The 18,076-nt window shown below is 40.3% G+C and overlaps 1 protein-coding gene across 1 annotated transcript; it reads right to left on the reverse strand.

Annotated features, from left to right (window-relative positions):
- Nucleotides 1-9,756: 9,756 nt before the first annotated feature.
- On the reverse strand, nucleotides 9,757-14,774 carry otpa (orthopedia homeobox a). The gene is made up of 3 exons (XM_030065702.1): nucleotides 14,738-14,774; nucleotides 13,733-14,139; nucleotides 9,757-10,278 (listed from the first exon to the last, which is right to left on the reverse strand). Exons 1-3 carry the CDS (start codon nucleotides 14,772-14,774, stop codon nucleotides 9,757-9,759), a joined length of 966 nt encoding a protein of 321 aa, XP_029921562.1.
- Nucleotides 14,775-18,076: the final 3,302 nt, after the last annotated feature.

Consider the following 18,076-nt stretch of genomic DNA (forward strand, 5'->3'; position numbering starts at 1 on the left):
CATTATTATTATTATTATTACGCATCATTCTTGGAAGCAAATTCTTTTTTTTTTAACCAATGCCCTTTTGAAAAGCCTGTTATGGCTTCTACAAACTGTGACCTGACCCTTACCTTTTCTCTTGCCCCTCATTACTCTTACACCTCCAGATGGCTTCTGCATTCATGTTAAGCTGCTCCTCAGTACCCAGTACCCTGCATCCATATCATCCATGTCCTCTTCCTCCATTCTACATTCTCTCTCTCTCTGTCTCTCTCTCTCTCACACACACACACACACACACACACACACACACACACACACACCACTCTGGCTGTGTCTACTCCTGCTCTCCAGATTGAGACGACATGCAGTGTAGGGCCTGTGACCTTCATGGTGGCTCAGATCCGCGGCTGGCACTGATTTCTGATTTAGTGTCGATCCGCCGCGCTTGTCAGGGGCTGCGAGGTGCTTTCCATGCGGTAATAGAAAAGCTCAAGGGCAGCTAGAGAAAGGAGGAGGGTTAGAGAGAGGGATTGCTCGAGGTGGAGTGAAAGGGTTTTAGAGGTGGGGGTGGAGGAGGAGGGTGGGGTGGATGGGGCTCTGGTGTTTAACTATCTGTCAGCTATCTGAGCTGAATGGGTCAAGTGCACAGAGGTTCTGGAGGGTGGGATGTGTTTGTCTCAAGGAACATCAGCAAGTTAGTTGTAAGTAACATTGTAATGTGAAAGATGTGAAGGAATTTGAGAGCAAAGGGCATATTTGATGAGAAGGGTATAATCCCAAGAACAAAGAGGGGACAGGTAGGACAAACAGGATTATGAAAATGTCCAGAAGAGAGAAAAATATGAAGAGGAGCAGAGAGCATAGACTAGGGAAGAGATCTGTGATTCAGGACTGCGGTGGACAAGAGGAAAGGCAGGTGGTTCCTGAGAACAGCAGCGTTGGTCTGGAGGTGTCAAATATGACCAATGGTGGGAATCAGCTGAGGGGTGAAGTCATGATGCGATAGCCACCGAGCGCTAAAGACCAACCGAGAGTCAGGGAAAGCAAAAGTCTGCCTCCTCCTTCACCCTCCCCGAGTGCCCCGTCTCATTCCCTATCTCCACCCGAAAGGAAAACAAATGGTTATGATGATGGAAAAGGAATTAAGCTGTAATTTAACAATGGGCCAACAACAGTATTCAATAAGTGGCCCTCCCTCACTGTATTGGTGGGGTCTTGTAGAAGAGAGAGGCTCATTCTTGACCAACACACTTCACTGTCCTTCTTCATCAGGCTTTCACTGTGTTCTGCTTTACCTACTTTGGTCGCTGCCTCCAAATGGGATCTGCTCTCAGGCTTGTGCACATAGGGAAGCACTTTCACAGGGTATGTGGCTCGTGATTCACATTATCTCTGTATTTTGACTTATAGGTCCCATCCCTTTTAAGAGTATTGGATTTCACGGTTAGATTTTGTATGTTAAAGGACCATACCAGTGCTTAACATTTGCATGTTTAGCCTAATATCAACAAAATGTTCATACTTCACATTCACATTTCTTTTTCTCAAAACAAGCAGTCATATTTCAGAACTCCAAAATATTTTTTCCTATTTTATCCAGTCATTGGTTTCCATTCATTCCACTACGATATGAAAATGAACTTTCAGAGAGAGAAACTTTCTTCACACCAGTTTCCATCACCGTAATAAAGTCATCCACATTAGTTTTCCTAAAAGCAGCAGCACTGTTGTGTTTTGATGACTTGAAATTGGGCAGAGTGAAATGATCCCTCCGTCAGGGAAAATAGTCCCCCTGTGAATGTTTGCTTTACTCAGAACAATCATTAGTTCTGTGGTTTATGAATGGAGACGACTTTGTTAGCAGCAGAAGCAGGATAAACTGTGGATAAACTGTAGTAAACAGACCAAACATTCAAAATCAATGGTATGGTCTTTTAATAAATTCCAAGCTGCTCTCCAACTCAAGGAGTGTAGCTTAACTGATGCTGTCAACTCTACAAGATCTTCAACATTAAACCTCCTAACAGCTGGAACAAGACCAATGTGTCTATAGTGGCATATCGGCGTTGTATAGTAGGACAGGTCTGCAATGAAATGAGACATGTACCGTGCTAGCTATACCATAACATCATTGATACTTTAAAAACAGAAACGGACAGTGTGGATCTGATGAGAATATAGATGACGCATGGTCGGGAGGATGATGGTATGGTCTGAGTCACCTTCTACAGCTGACCAGGGAGGATGCATGACTACATTCAAGCCTCTGTCACTTTGATTTGTCACATGAGTATGACTGTAATTGCAGTGTTTCAGTCATCATAGGTTAATTATCAACCTTGACCTATTCAATGCATGCGCGTGCACACACAAATTCACACACAGGCGCACACATACACACACTGGGATTGAGAATGTCCTATTGCCTTCCCAAAAATTAGAGGATATGCAAACTGTGACCCGACAGCAGTAATATGCTCTAGACTGCCCGGGCTCTTTGTTTCTGTCTCTGTGCCTGTCTCACTCTCTGTCTCGTCTTTCCGTCTGACTGTCAGCGTCTGTCTCTCACCTTTCCCTCCCTCCGCACCCTCACTTGGCGACCCACTAATGTTCTGTTCATTGTCTCTTATGAATAGATAATGGGCAAAAATCGAATCTCTTCATTTGCATGTAATACAATTAAGACATTTTCAAACAATGACGGATGGAGGGAGCAGCGAGATGTCAGTCAGCCTTGTCAGAAGAGAACCAAAGACAGCACCAGCTAGCTTCTCAATTTAAAGTAAAATTAATAAAACCTTCAAATGGAATTTTCTCACCGCCATCTGGAACAACAATCACCAAGATACTCCTAGACTCTGCCTGTCAAATAAAATTAAAGTTCTCCTCAATAACTCATACATTTGTACTCATAATGAAGAAACCAACGTACCACTACCCACACAACAACCTGACAGATTAGATTTTGTATCGATAATGGGTTGTGTAGCCTAAATTAACTTCCCAAATCAGTTTTACTCTTTCTTATTGAGAAAAGGATGCATGTTGCAAAAACATATCTTTTTTTAAACTTTTGACTTAACTTAATCTTGCATATTCACATATTCACATAATTTCACTCAGGCATACTTTCTGCATTTGCCTTTCTTATGTACATAAACATGTGGAGATAAACACATGTATACACAAACAAAAACATGCAAGTACATTTAAAGGCACATGTGCATGCAAATGTAAACATGCACTATCTCTCTCTCTTTCTCTTTCTCTCTCCCTCTCTCTCTCTCCCTCTCTCTCTCTCTCTCTCTCTCACACACACACACACACACACACACACACACATACTCACATACACACAGGAAAATTAATGAGCTCTCATTCATAATCCGGGATAGAGAGAGCCATATTCACCCTTGGATGGTTTATTGACTGATTTCATTTATTTGTGTGAAATAAATAGCAGGTAAACATTGGCTCGCTCCCACATTTTCTGCGACACACTCGCTGCACAGCATTCTGGGAGAAATGATCCCACCAACAGCAGGGTCACTGATTGGCTACCTCGTCAGTGTGTGACAAATTACCCAATGAGAAATAGGTTACCCATTTCCACAAACTAATTAACCTGGGTGATAGTGAAACAAATTATTACATTTATGTAATATTATTTCACATCTGTCGCTAGACTACAGAAATCTTTATCTCCATGCTCCCCCACCCCCTTATTTCTTCTTCTTTGTGATTATAAACACATATGCATCCATAGGCTAGTGCATCAAGGTAATTTCATTTACAAAGATTTCACTTCATTTCCAGTTTTTAACAGAAATCTGAGATTGGTTATTACACTAATACTTTGAATTGAAATCACTTTGATTCTCATCATACAGTAATTGGACAAAGAGTTTGATCAAGTTATCTAGTGCTGACACATTTTAAGACAGTTATACAATTCAGGTTTGACACACTAAGGACATGAAGTGAACATCATATGGAGGCCCTATTCATATGTTAAAAGAATGAAATACCACTTGACAAATCCCACAGAGAAGTCCCACAGAAAAAAAAAACAAGCTATATAATTAACAGGACTATAAAACAGGCAACATTTACCAGCTACATGCTCATACATAACTTTGAGCATGAGAGAGTGTAGGCAAGTCATTGTACCTTCTCTGCATGATAATTTGCTGAATTAAGCCCACAACACCTCAGCAACGTTTAATAGTGTATCCCAGCATCCCAGGACACTTCCCTTAATCTCAGCAGACCAAAGTTCACTACATTGCTGTCATTCAATACTGCATACACTTCCACACCTGCACCGTACAAACTTACACTATTAAGCAGAAAAAAGCATGTGCAAATATTTTTTTTCTTTGGCCAGATTCAAACCCAGTTAAGTTAAGCCAATGTAAAAGAATGCTACAAAGCTAATACTAACACAAGGCTACCTCAGCATCTCTGTTATGATACGCTTAAGCCTTGTTTTTGAGGGCTGAGCAACAAGGGCTTAAACAAGGGCTTACAACAACAACTTAATATGAGTTAACTGAGACCAACTAGCTCACTGAAAGATGTTACACTTACATGCATTGATGTCCAAGTCCAGCTGGAACCCTAGCTTGGACAGCAGATAGGAAACCAGAAGAAACCAACCAAGATGGGCCAAAAAATGGGCCTATGTCGGCAGATAGCAGAGGTCAGCCAGACTTCTACCAGTGCCTGATTATCTGACCACTTCAGTCTCAGGTGATTTAGCTAGTGCATGGCTCGGAGGAGGTGAGCCACTTGATATGACCATTGGTATGACCAGTGTGCAACCCAGAGAGGTCCACCTGGTGCTTGCATGCTCCCCTGCAGCAGTGGAGGCCCTGATGGAGAGTGTGGATGTAAAAAACCCCAGCCCCTTCCTTATGACAAATGTGGGCAATGACTTTGTCCTTGTGGCCATGGATTACTTCACCAAATAGCCTGAATCGTTTCTGACCACAGTGTCAGCATTGCAAGTAGGAGGCAAATGTCTTCAGCTGGGTTTCCCTGACATTGGGCTTTAAGAAGACACACACAGCCCGCTCCATCCCCAGCGTGATGCTTTGGCCACCTTGCTCATGATTGTCTCCCATGATAGCAGAGCTGGGACCCCCATCTTCCCCTGAAACTTGTGGCCACACCAGACTGCAGGGTAGGAGTCCACCAAGTGGACCCAGCTGCTCTCGTGTTTGGACATGAGCTGCAAACCCCATGGACTTGGTGTTGGACTTGGACGCCACGTGAGTTTTGGGTAATGGGATGGGACTGGACTACAACTACTGAGATCCTGCATGAGACCCATGAATTTGCAAGGAAGTAGGGACACTCACCCAAACAGAATAGACGGTCGATTGAATTGTGCTCTGTGCTGGAAATGTGGATGTGGATTACAGGATGCAGCTGGTAAAGTGATTCAGATTCAGTGGTGCTCCACCAAGACGAGCTGGCACCCTACCAGCCTCTAGCCTGGCCCAAGGCAGAACTCCTTGAGATTCCTGCCTCCTGTCCCACACCTTCAACAGACCCCCAGACACACCTCAGACGAGGCTGTGCAACATCCTGGAGTGGGCATGTCCTGGAGCCCCCAGCACACTTTGGTATTGTAACTGGTTACACAAATATGTGATTAGCTTTGGTAATAATAGCATGTTTTTATGTTGCCTTGTTCTGCATTGGTGCTCCAAAAAAAAAAAAAAAAAAAAAAAAGACCTAGTAGAGCAAGAACCCAATGACTAAGACTAGCCAACCAGTCAGCCCTTATAATCATCATCATGTCATACGAAGGGTCAGTGTCACTAAAACTAATGATTGTATCCCTGTTCATAGGACTGACAAAGGAACATAGTTTATTGTTTAATTATTTTTTATGCATCTTGAGCATGCAGCTTAACAAGACTGACATCATTTGGTCTTCGAATAATTATTTTCATTATACATATGGAGTGTTTCAAAAGTGACAGTTCTACAGTTTAATTTACGGTGACAGTTTATAGTACAGCTCTATCATTAGATCCCAACTCTACAGTGACAAAGTCATATCAAATTACTAACAGATATTAATAATTAAGTCACTAACACTGTCTCTCAAATAACTGCAAGACATTGGAATTTACAATAATTAATAAACAAATTAATTGGTAGTTAGTTCAGAATAATTAGTGAGGATTTTGTATCAAAGAGACTTATAAGCTTAGCTGTTTAATATTTACTAATTGGTCTATATTAACCAAGGGTAACACTTTCCTTAACAATGATCTTTCTCAGGTGAGTGACTGACTACATTTTTTGAAGCTCACTATAATGCAATTAAATGCTTTGTACATAAACATGATAGTTGTATCTAAATAGTTTTGTAAATATATGTTTGAGATATTTTCATGTCCATAAAAAAGATACTATTGTACGCTCCTAATACTTCTCAATAGTTTAACAGAATTTCACACACTGGAATAATGCTATTGTGACTTAAAGTGGTAACCTGCCTTTTACTCATGAACACCTACAATTTCTTGAATACTATCTTAAAAGTATTCAACCCCTTCTTTACTTTTTTAAAATGTTGTGGAGTCATAACCTCAATTAAAATGGTATAATGAGGATTTTTCTCACTGATCTACACCACAGTGACCCATGTAAAAGTTATATTAAAAAAATATTAAGATGTTAATGATTTTATCAAAATAAAAAGCTGATGTTTTGCATCAATGATTATTCAGCACCTTTGCCGGAGACAACACCTGTAAGTACAAAATCTTTACCATTAAGTCCAAAGAACCTTCTGTAGGAGGCAGAACTCAGAGTATGATGCAAAAAGTTCAATGCCATATGAAAAAGCATTACATCTGTAGAGTTCAGTTTTGAAGAGTTCATTGTTTGTGGTGGGGCAGTTGAACTGCCCACCCAGCTTTGCCCTGGTCCAGGGATACTTGTGAGGACAGAGGGAACAATAAATGGATCCAAATACAAGGAAGTTCTTCAGAAGAGCCTACATCAGAGTGTTGTAGGCCTTAGATAAATCACTTCTATTTCAACAGGACAAGGACCCTAAGCAAACAGCTAAATCAACCCTGGAATGGTTTCAATACATGAAGGTGAAAGCCCTTGGTTGGTAGTCCGACCAAAGCCCATACTTGAATCCCTTGGAAAACCTGTGGAATAACTGGAATAACTTTAACCCTTGAATCTTAGCCCTGAACTTTCTTTCTTTCAACTTTCCCAAAGTTGATTCATGCACAAAATCTGACCACAAAACAATAACAATTTCAAGAGTCTGACTCTATTACGCTAGATGTCAAGGCACTGCCCAAATATATGCAGATATTATACAGTTACAGGACAACAACACATTAAAGGCAAAGTTTGCAACTTTTTCGGCAAGCGGTCTTGCCTCTTTTGTCCCAGTCATGTACCCTGCATCTCTTCATTCATGGTCACCCATATGCAGATTATGTGAACAAATCCTCCTGAGGTTATTTTAGCATCAATAATCCCAAGTGCCAATTTGATGAACTTTCACAACATGACTTCAGCTTGCAAGAAGATGCCGATTGTGGTGGGAGCTAACTTATTAGAGAACAACTATGCTGTCCCATGATTACATATCTGCATCCACTGATGTGTGATATTTTGGCTTGGAGGGAGACTACAGTGGTAGTTATGTGGGAGCTGTGACAGGGTTGAGATTTTCTTTTCTTTTCTTTTCTTTTTTTCTTGTCTTTTTTTTTTTTTTTACTTAAGGAAGACTCATTATGCAATTATCTGTTGCATAAAACAACCCATTTATCCAATGCAGGCCAATGGACCATATTAGCAGTTGGGGTATGTAAAAACTTAACCCTAATAAATAATAATAATAGTAATAATAATAAATAATAATATTCACTATTTTAGTTGAGTAAATGACATGTAGAGTACACAGCCACCTACTTGCCATCTTTTTCTGCGCTTTACATTAAGCAGCATATGTGTTTGTAGTCTATATGGGCTTTATTTTGCAGTGAATATTTTGTTTGATTAAATCTCAATAAAATAAATAGAGGTCTAGCCATCAACTTGACTAATTTCTCAATGTTGTCCTAATCTGACACCTCTGATCTCACCTTAATGATCAATGAATCTGAGTGTTTAGTGTGCAGGTGGTTCCTGATAACCTGATCATCTTTTGGATGCCTACAGTAACACTGTTGAAAGCAATATCTTGCTTTTGACAAAAAAAAGAAGTCCCCCCCAATGTTCAGGCGCACCCCCCCCCCCCCCCCCCCCCCCCCCCCCTCCCAAAAAAAAAAAAAAAAAAATATATATTGCTGGAATATATTAGCAATATATTCCAGTATACCCTAACCCCCCCAGTGCTGAAATGGTGGTTTTGGGCTTGCCCTGTATAACTGATGGGTTGTAGTTGTAGAGGGCTTTTTACCATTTTGTTGAGGATATTAACTTGATGCCTTGGCTTAGGTGAGGTCACGCCTAGTCATAGAAAAATATATGGCTATTTAATCAAACATTACCTATATGCTAGCATTCATCATGTGTGAGACCATTCTGTCAGAGACAAGTGGAAGAGGGAACATTAATGGACAAGACATGCAAGACCACCTTGTTCTCTTCATTTACTGAAAAATATCCAGCATACTTCTTCTAAAGTGCGCTGGAGCCCAAGAAAATTGCATTGAAAATGTATCCTAATGTAATTTTGTTTGAATTCCAGATCACATTTTGAGAATCTTGTTCTTCACAGTCACTGTTTGGGTTAATTAGATGCCCATGCAGGCTGCAAGCAGGTGTGAACACACACCTGCATGTTTCACATGGTCCAGTAGAAACTGCTCCAAGAAAGAAGGGTTGATTCATGGTGTGACATAATTGAAAATGATTTTATTTGATCATTTACATTTAATTGATATAAACATGTCCATGAAACGAAATGGTTTGTTCAAACATTTAAGAAATTCATATTTGATAATAATAATAATAAGCACAGACGATAGAGTTTGGAACATAGGTTATCACAAACTGACCAAATGGGAACAAGAGTGCTTCCGCTACACAAAACATTCTATATAACAGATTATAGTTAAATCAATTTCAGTGTCTTAATTTATAATATTTCCGTTATTTTTTATTTTTTTATTTTTTGCCTTGGCCAGCACATGCAGTCAAGTCCGTTTCCAGGTTGTCCTGATTTTTGTGATATCAGTCCCACGTTTTCATCTCTTTCATTGTAGGCTAAATCTTTTACATTCTCACAATAAACCTCCAAGTGGCTGCACGTCCACTGTGCATGCCATGGCCCGTCAGAGTTGCATGCTGTGCAGCAGATGACATGGAGATCTGTAACCTAGTTTTGCATTTCAAAGTCCATAGAAGAAGGGCAGTAGGCCTATGTGCCTAAATAAATAAATAAATAAATAAATAAATAAAAAAAAATAGACAAATAATTGTCAACGGCTACATGCGAAACAATAAATCATAGCCTAAAATAGAGCCAGCCTTACGCTAGTCCAGGCCTATAGGCCTGCTCAGTAGCTGCAGTTTTCCATCTTGTTGGTGACTGGCCGTTATATGGGAAGAAAAAAGAAAGCCAGGTCTGTAGCTCTGCGATTTGATGTGACTTGGATAGCTATCCCGGGCTGTAATTTTCCGGGTGCAGCGTTGGGGTGACATGGATGAATAAAAATTAAAATCAGGAGATCGCTGTGAGTGAAAGAAACCCCAGGTGACCCTGTCGGAGTCGGGTTACTAGGTGAAACTCATGGATACTGTGTGCTCCAGCGCTTTGCGACGCAGTGAGGCGATGCTGGTCCCTCTCCAGACATCACTGTCCGGGGAACTACACAGCTGAGGCGAGCCGGTCACGTTGGTAGGGCCGGACAAGGAGGCGGGTACCATCCCGGGGAAAGTGGGCTGATAGAGGTGTGACTGAAGCCCGGATCCGTTTGAGGACATGTTGGATAGACCCATGGAGTTGGGAGGCGGGCCGGCGCCGAGGCTGCACTGAGACAGAGACTGCGCCATGGCCTGCTGGCGGCCCAGAGCGGGCGGCAGCTGGAGCTGAGATACACCGGGCATCCCCGCCGTTGCCCAGCGGGTGTCGTTGGCGTGGAATGAGCAAAGACTGTCGCCCATGGCTGCTGCTGCCGCCGCGGCGGAGGGGAACTGAGGGAGGCCGTGGTGGGTCGGCAGAAGAGTCCCCGGAGCCCGGAAAACATTGGTGGTCTTCTTGCGCTTCTTCCATTTGGCGCGTCGGTTCTGAAACCAGACCTGCACACACACACACACACACACACACACACACACACACACACAGAGAGAGAGAGAGAGAGAGAGAGAGAGAGAGAGAGAGAGAGAGAGAGAGAGGTTAAAAGGACAGGTGCAATGGTTGCTAGTAGCCTATTGAGACAGCTCAGTCAGCAGTGTTGTATTGGTAAATAGCCTACTGAAGACATCCATCGATATAATACCTACAACCACCAATCACTGATTTAGGGGTTATTTTATTGCCCCACCCCCCACCCCCCAAAAAAGAAAACACACACACACACACACACACACACACACACACACACACACACACACACACCATAAAAGACCCCATCTTCATGTGGCTTACATCAGTGGGCTATAATATGAGGCTATGATGTGTGCTATTGTTCTGTATTAGGATTTATGGCACCCTAAAACGACGAATAAACTCTCAGCGTGGCCTACAAGAAGGACCTGAGCCTTGCACACTCAACAATCACTCATCTAACAAACGTCCAACCACTTGACAGCACACTGGCCTTTCAGATGTTTTCTTAGTGATCTCACATATGCACCTTTCAGCACTTTTAGCGAGCTGCAGTAGAGCGACAAAAATATTTAGATTATGATGATTTAAATTAAGGGATCGTTTATTTGGGCTCAGCGAGGCTTTTTTGCATTTCCTTAAAAACATCCATATTTTTCATCTATGACTTTTCAAAGACGCCCATGCATTTATGAGGAGAAATTGTGTGAAAAGTGTAAAAATAATAAAATAAAATAAAATAAAATAAAATACATCATGCTATCAGCATTTAGTGAGTTTGTTTATACTGCTGCACGGGACGGTGTAGCCATCCAAAATGATGCAGACAGATAATAAAATGGCATTGTTACGGCGATGACAGTGTAGTCTTTTGCCAAGCAGACTTTATTCCGAGAGTCCTTGAGATTCTATAGATTTGGTAGTAAGCAGGCGTCAATGATTAATGTGACGATTTGGCTGAGAAACTGGGGGCGCAGTAATAAGAGCGGACCAATCTCACTCTCTTTCTCCGTGTAGCCAGCCGTGAAATCCGGCCTGAAATGCATTACACTTCAAAGGAAAGAAAATGCAATTTCTCATTCCGTTTAAAAGACAGAGTACACTCTCGCCAGGTCCGCCATTAAGATGTAGAGACCACTGACAGGCCCATCGCTAAAAAAAAAAAAAAAAAAAAAAGCACCAGCGGTCCTATTCCTGCTTATTCCAACCCTATCATAATTGTTGATGAGCATCATTTCACTAATTCTTATTTTATGTAAATAATATATCGAAACTGAATTGACCCGTGCAATAATAATGATTATTAGGGATATATTTCACAAGTGAGCGAGCCAAGTGCTTTTTCCTATTGCCAGTTAATAAGGCATTGACGCCGTAATTCTTAATTTAGCTGTTAACTTTTGTTTTTACTATGGGCTCAGGGTAGTAAAGCCTTTTGTGTTTAGGTCGACACTATATTACACTGCACGTGCGCCAGCCACTAAAAATAGCAGGTGGGTTTATATCACAAAGCAGATTTATTAATTTTGCCAAGCTGTGGACTGCCTTACACCATTATAGGCTTCCATCGTTAATTCAAGTTTAATACAAAGTTTGCTGTTTTATATGACCATGGAGACAAATTTTACCCCAAACAACAAAATGTATAGTATCACATTTGTAGATCCATTGTAAGAACGCGCAACTGCACAATTACAATGTCATACAGCTGCAGATCTGTCAGAATATGGTAGCTCTGAAAATATCACCCAGCTAGGAAATATGCCGTTGCTGTAACGATATTTATGTAGTTACTGCTATTTCAATTTTAGTTAAAATGCAGCCTATATTAAAATGTGCATGCCTTATATATGCCTTTCAAACGAAAAAGAGAGAATGAAAGAGAAAAAGAAAAGGAGAAAAAGAAAAAGAAAAGTTTAGAGGCTGAATTGACAAAAACAAAACAAAAAATATTGGAGGTCAACTCCTTGTGCACGATTATTCAAATTATTCAAAGCAAAGGAAGGAAACGGTAACGTGTAACGGATTACGAATTAGTCAAAGTAATCTGGGCCTTTTATTCCATATAGACCTAATGAATCAGTCTGTTTGAGTCCAGGTGGGAAAGTGGAAAAAAAGCAGCCAACTCCGTAAACAACTACACACACACACACACACACACACACACACACACACACACACACGCTGTAGTATGTAGTCAGTTCACATGGTTTAATGGGCTAAAAATAATTGTGAGATCCATATCATCACCTGATAAAAATAACGTTTTTTCAGCTGTATCATTAATGCAAAGTCTTTTAGTATTCAGTCATTTCATTTTTATACAGCACTGCCCCATGCCCAATAAATTATTTGCAGGATGCACATTAAAATCGTGTGATCTGTGGAAAATGTATTTTTTTGCACATTAAACATGCATATAGGCTATGTGGGAGGCTAATAATTTCTGCGGTTGAATGAAAAAGATAAATAGATTTCTCTGTGAAGGCGCATGAAAGAATGAATATTTAATTTCTGCTTACCGGATAATATCGGATCTAGGCCTATTTTCGCTGTAATTAAAAAAAAAAAATAAATAAAAATAAGATTTAGGTTTCTAATTTTTTCCTTTAACAACCTATTGTTTTTATGCCGTCGGACAACGGTGTGCCTACCGCCTAAATCAAAGACCTCAGTTTCAGCTTAGGTTCAGGCTATGGGAAAGATATTTCATGGGGCACAGTGGAATAATTATTGTGAAAAGAAATGCATCCAGTTTGTTATCTCTACCGGGGGCGCATTTCGCTGTGAAATAGACTTATTTACAGCAAGATAATTTAGATAAATATTACAATTATCAAAACGTTCTGTCAAGTGATGAGCGAACAAAATATGTCTGCAGTTCAGTTACAATGGTGGGAATAATCCAATTAGTTAAAATAGCACATACTTTTACTTAGGCGAATGAATTTTAAATTTTTATGATGGTCAAATTATGTCCACCACATTTACCTTATTTTGCTTGTTATTATTATTATTATCATTATCATTATTATTAGCCTATTATTATCATTATTGAGTGGTAAATTTAAGAAAAAAAAAAGTCGGACATTGTGGTCAGTCAAAAATAAAAATGCCAGCTATACAGGCTTATATGCCAAAAAATAATAATAAAATAAAACTTTTTTTTTTTTTTTTTTTTTTTAAATTTTCGCTTAAAAAATAGAAATTGTCATATTCCGAGGAAATATCAGTGACGTTGTTTATTATGGATTTTTATCTGATGCAGATTTGTGTCGGGAGAGAAATGTAAATAAACTGTGTTCCATGGATGGAATTAAAGGCGGGTTCGTCCTCCACTGGATCCTTTGAAAAGCTGCTGGATGGACTGTGTTCACTGTGACTGCCGTGGGGAAATAACAATCCGCAAAAGCCCAGCCGTCCTACCTGCACTCTAGACTCCGTCAGACCGATCCTTAGAGCCAGCTCCTCTCTCATGAAGATATCTGGGTAATGCGTTTTGGCGAAGCTCCTCTCCAGCTCGTTCAGCTGGGCCGGGGTGAACCGGGTCCGGTGCCGCTTCTGTTTCTGGGACTGCTGCCCTCCAGACTGGTTGGGGTTATTATTCTGCTGCTGCTGTTGCTGCTGTTTCTCCTGCTCTTTACTGTTGACCTGCACTTGGTTGGATCCTCCACCGTTGTTGATATCATCACCCGGGAGCATCGTGGCCCCCTCCACGCCGTCCGGACCCGGGCCGAGCTCCCCGGAGTGTCCCGGGTCGGGTCCCCCTCCGCCAAGCCTGCACTTCAAAGCCTCCCTGTGGCCCAGGAGCTCCGCCGCGGCATCCTTCATCCCTGTACAGACAAAAAGACCCTGTGAGATTTTTAAAGTGCACTCTAAGCTGCTTTGCGAGCCTGAAAATGGAAGAAGTTAGTGGCAGAGCAATATTCATGCAGACTATAAACTGTAGTCTATTCAAACATTATACTTTACAGGAAAACAGGGAAAATAGCGAGTGGTGGAAGCATTATTTGGTTGCAGTAGAAAACGATACAAAGGTGAGTTTATCATAAATGGAGAGGCTGATTAAATGCTCCACATGAACATGCGTAAACTGATCCCGTCGAAATGTAAAAAAGGCAACATGCAGATAATCAGGACGGAATTCTTTCCGAGCAAAAACAGGCTACAGCATGCACGTTATAATCTGCCCCTTAAACACCCTTAATTCAATTCGATCCCACCAATATCTTCGAAAATTGTTAAATCAAATTACGCAGTAATATAATAATAATAATTACTTTTCCAATGAATTAGGCTAGTTTAGCTCACTTCAGTCATATTAAGATAATATAAGAAACAAATTGTCAATTTTCTGTGCTTGATTTAAGATTAGAAGTGCCTCCAGCTTACAGTAGAGTTGAAGACCGGAGTTTGGTGATGATAACTCACCGAGGCGAGCATCCAGGAGGTCGGCATGAGATAGCATTGCGCACCGCTCCAGGGCGAAATGCTATTCCAAAAAAAATCTCTATGACTTTAACCTATTTAAGAAATATATATAGCCTAAATGAAAGCAAATTCGGTTTGTGGTTAAAAGGAAGGCTCGTTGCATTATAATGTAGTTTAGAGAAATGGGGAGGCGCTTAACAACGGAATGAACCCATGAGCTTCTCCAAACGAGGACCAATCAGAGTTGAAGCCTGAGGTATGTCAGCTATACCCCGAGACCCCAGTCAAACCCCGCTATCCCATCCTCCCACATCCACAAGTTCATTCCTCCTCATTCCTGTAATTGGCTTTGATTTCTCCTCCAAATTACATCCAATAAAATAACCTGATTTAATATCTGTGTGAGAGCTTCGACCCGTTCAAAGAAATGTTGGATCACCACAATATTTGTTTAATTGTGCATGCTGTTTCTGCGCTCTCTTATAGTAAGCTTCTTTGCCCATTAGCTTTGAACAAGAGGTGAGGTTATTCACACGAGGAGCCACATGGCTACATAAACAGACTACTTAAGCCTCAATGGCACACGGCATTACATTGTTCAAAGTGGATAGTATATTGTGTAACACCTCGTTAAGAGGCGCATATGAACTTGATATCATTTGTTTACTTTGTTTACTCCTTTTTTATTATGACATTTTCAGTTTTCATAATGATACACTCGTCCTCTTTATAATGTATCCACTAGCTGTCTTTTTTTCTTTTCTTTTTTTTTTTTTTTTTTTTTTGAGACGAAGTGAACCTCTTCTAATATCTCTGATTTCCTAGTCAGCCAAACAACAAAGTTTATATATTTCTAACCAGGGTAATTTTCAAGGCCATTAGGCTTTTATATAATTAGTGCCAAATCTATAAGCTTTTATTGCAATTATCAGAGTAAAATCAGTATAAATTAGTGGTAATTTACTACTGTTTAGGCCCAACTGTCAAGAAGGGAGCGACTTGTAAATGATATGTGAGCAAATTAAGTGCATAATTCGGCGGAAAATGGAAAGAGAGTTGGTGTTTAACATGAGCTGTGAATGTTTGCCTTTGATAAAGGGACACAGTTAATACCCACGACTGGCATGGAGTATAACCTGACGCCTGAGCAGAGCAGCCTTACATGGGGAAACACATAATCGTGTTTTAAACACTGCGAGCTGGAGAATTTCTCCCATATTATTGATTTTTCATAATCTTTCCAAATTAAGGTTATTCATTTTCAGTCAGGCAAGAGCAAGCCCTTTAAACCCGGCTAAAAAGCAGGTTTTATTGTCATTAAATAAACCACTTTTACACTTAGTTAGCACAAGAGCGTGTTGTGACACTTACCAGCCTCCCAAATATAGTCTATATAAGAGCAAAAAATCAGACACGCTTGAGACAGATGTCGAGACATTTTGACAAAGCAGGTTTATTTATTATGTAGTGAATAGAAGCACAAAGGAGGCGTCCGAGCGTGAACCTGGGGCTCTTTTGGGTCCCTTTCTCCATCCACCCCAGGCTTCAATTGCCTCTGCTCATCTTTGATTTGTCTGCAATCTGCTGGTACGACAGACCGGGAAGGCTGTAGCGTACACTACACTGGAGTCTGTCTCGGACGCATCTGCAGAAAATCCCTGATCTGCGCCGACGCCTGCGGAAAGGAACAAGAGAGCGCATGGAAATAATTTCTTGTCCTTTGGGTTTATTATTGCATCTGAAATTTTCAAAGAACTTGGACTTGGCCTAAAGGAGGCTAAAAGGTTGGAGAAGAGCGTGGTTAATTCAAGATATATAGCCTGTATTTAGCCTATGTTTTGTTTTCTGGTGAGTGTTTATAGAATATATTTGCTGGATCGTTCCTGCGGTACATGGAAAATTATTTAAACTATAAAGGGTAGGCATTTGTCGACGACTATAGGTTATTCTAAATAGTTTATTTATTTATTATTATTATTTACTTTTATTTATTTTTTTAAAAACATCATCCTTGTTTAATTTGTCATAGCATGTGCTGTTTTAAACTATCGCTTCGCCTGGCGCACTGAAACCATAAAGGATCATTTAAAACCATCACAATGTTTGGTCCCCATTGCGGAATGATGGATCGCGCGCTTCATTTTACGACTTTTCAATAGCTCAGTGCTTTTATAGCTGTACAAACAAAAGTGAATGACTCCTCTCGTGGCAGTGGGTCATATTTAATCCAAAACAACGAGAGGGAATCATGAGATGTCAAGCAGTTTGAGCTATGTTGCAAACAAAAACAAAAAACTAAGGTAGGCTACTAAAAACCAATATTAACTTAATTTAAAAAAAAAAAAAATAATAATAATAACTTTGCATAATATTTAGGTTGCAGAGAAGGGAGTAATACAGAGGTTTTTTTTTTTTTTTTTTTTTTTTCATGGTAGATTAACTGACCCCCCGACCCCACCCCTCCTAATAAGTAAGTTTCCGATTGCTCCAAACGGAGAGGGGAAGACAGCGATGGGTGAGAACACATTGGCTCCCTGTAATACAATTTATTTAACTGGTTTAGTTCGTACAACACCTATAGATTGAATCTGTTGACGCCAATACCAGCTGCTGAACTAAGCTCCGAGATTTCAAGCTTTGTTTGGAGGACATGGGTATTAAAACAACAAAACAAAACAAAACAAAACAAACAAACAAAAGCCTACTTTATTCGCTTCATCTGGAAACAGGGCGTTTCTAAGCATTTTTTAAAGTCACCAAGCATAGGGTATGCGTTAATATTATTCTTATTCTTATTATTATTAGTAGTAGTAATAGTGGTAGTATTTTGTGTTTAATGTTATTCTACTGTTATTGTAATTAGGCCTATAAGCAGTTTTATGTAGGCTAGGCTATACTGCCCTGGATTTGAATGTTTATTTATTTATTTATGTATTTTCTAGGATTTCTATGATTTTTTTTTTTTTTTTTTAGAAAGCTGTGATTCTTTTTATTCTAACTCTCAACATTAGCTCAACTAACTCCAAGGCGTCATTTTACCAAGCCATACTCATACATACATGAAACTGTGACTGTGTGTGTGTGTGTGTGTGTGTGTGTGTGCGCGCGCGCGCGCGCGCGCGTTGTGATGAAGGTCTTGGTTTTGCTGAGTTGATCAGGCTGTAATTAGAATAAACAAGGACCCAAAGCACGGTTAGGCTACATCCTCCTCCCGGCAGATTCCAATAACATGCCCGCATCAATCTTATCCATGATATAAATAAAAATAGACAAACAAACAAATTCGCCCCCTGCAAGTTAATGCGGTGCATCTGAGTGGAAAGTAGACATTTTCACGCG

This window comes from Myripristis murdjan, chromosome 12 (genome assembly GCF_902150065.1).
Source record: "Myripristis murdjan chromosome 12, fMyrMur1.1, whole genome shotgun sequence".
Classification (NCBI taxonomy): domain Eukaryota; kingdom Metazoa; phylum Chordata; class Actinopteri; order Holocentriformes; family Holocentridae; genus Myripristis; species Myripristis murdjan.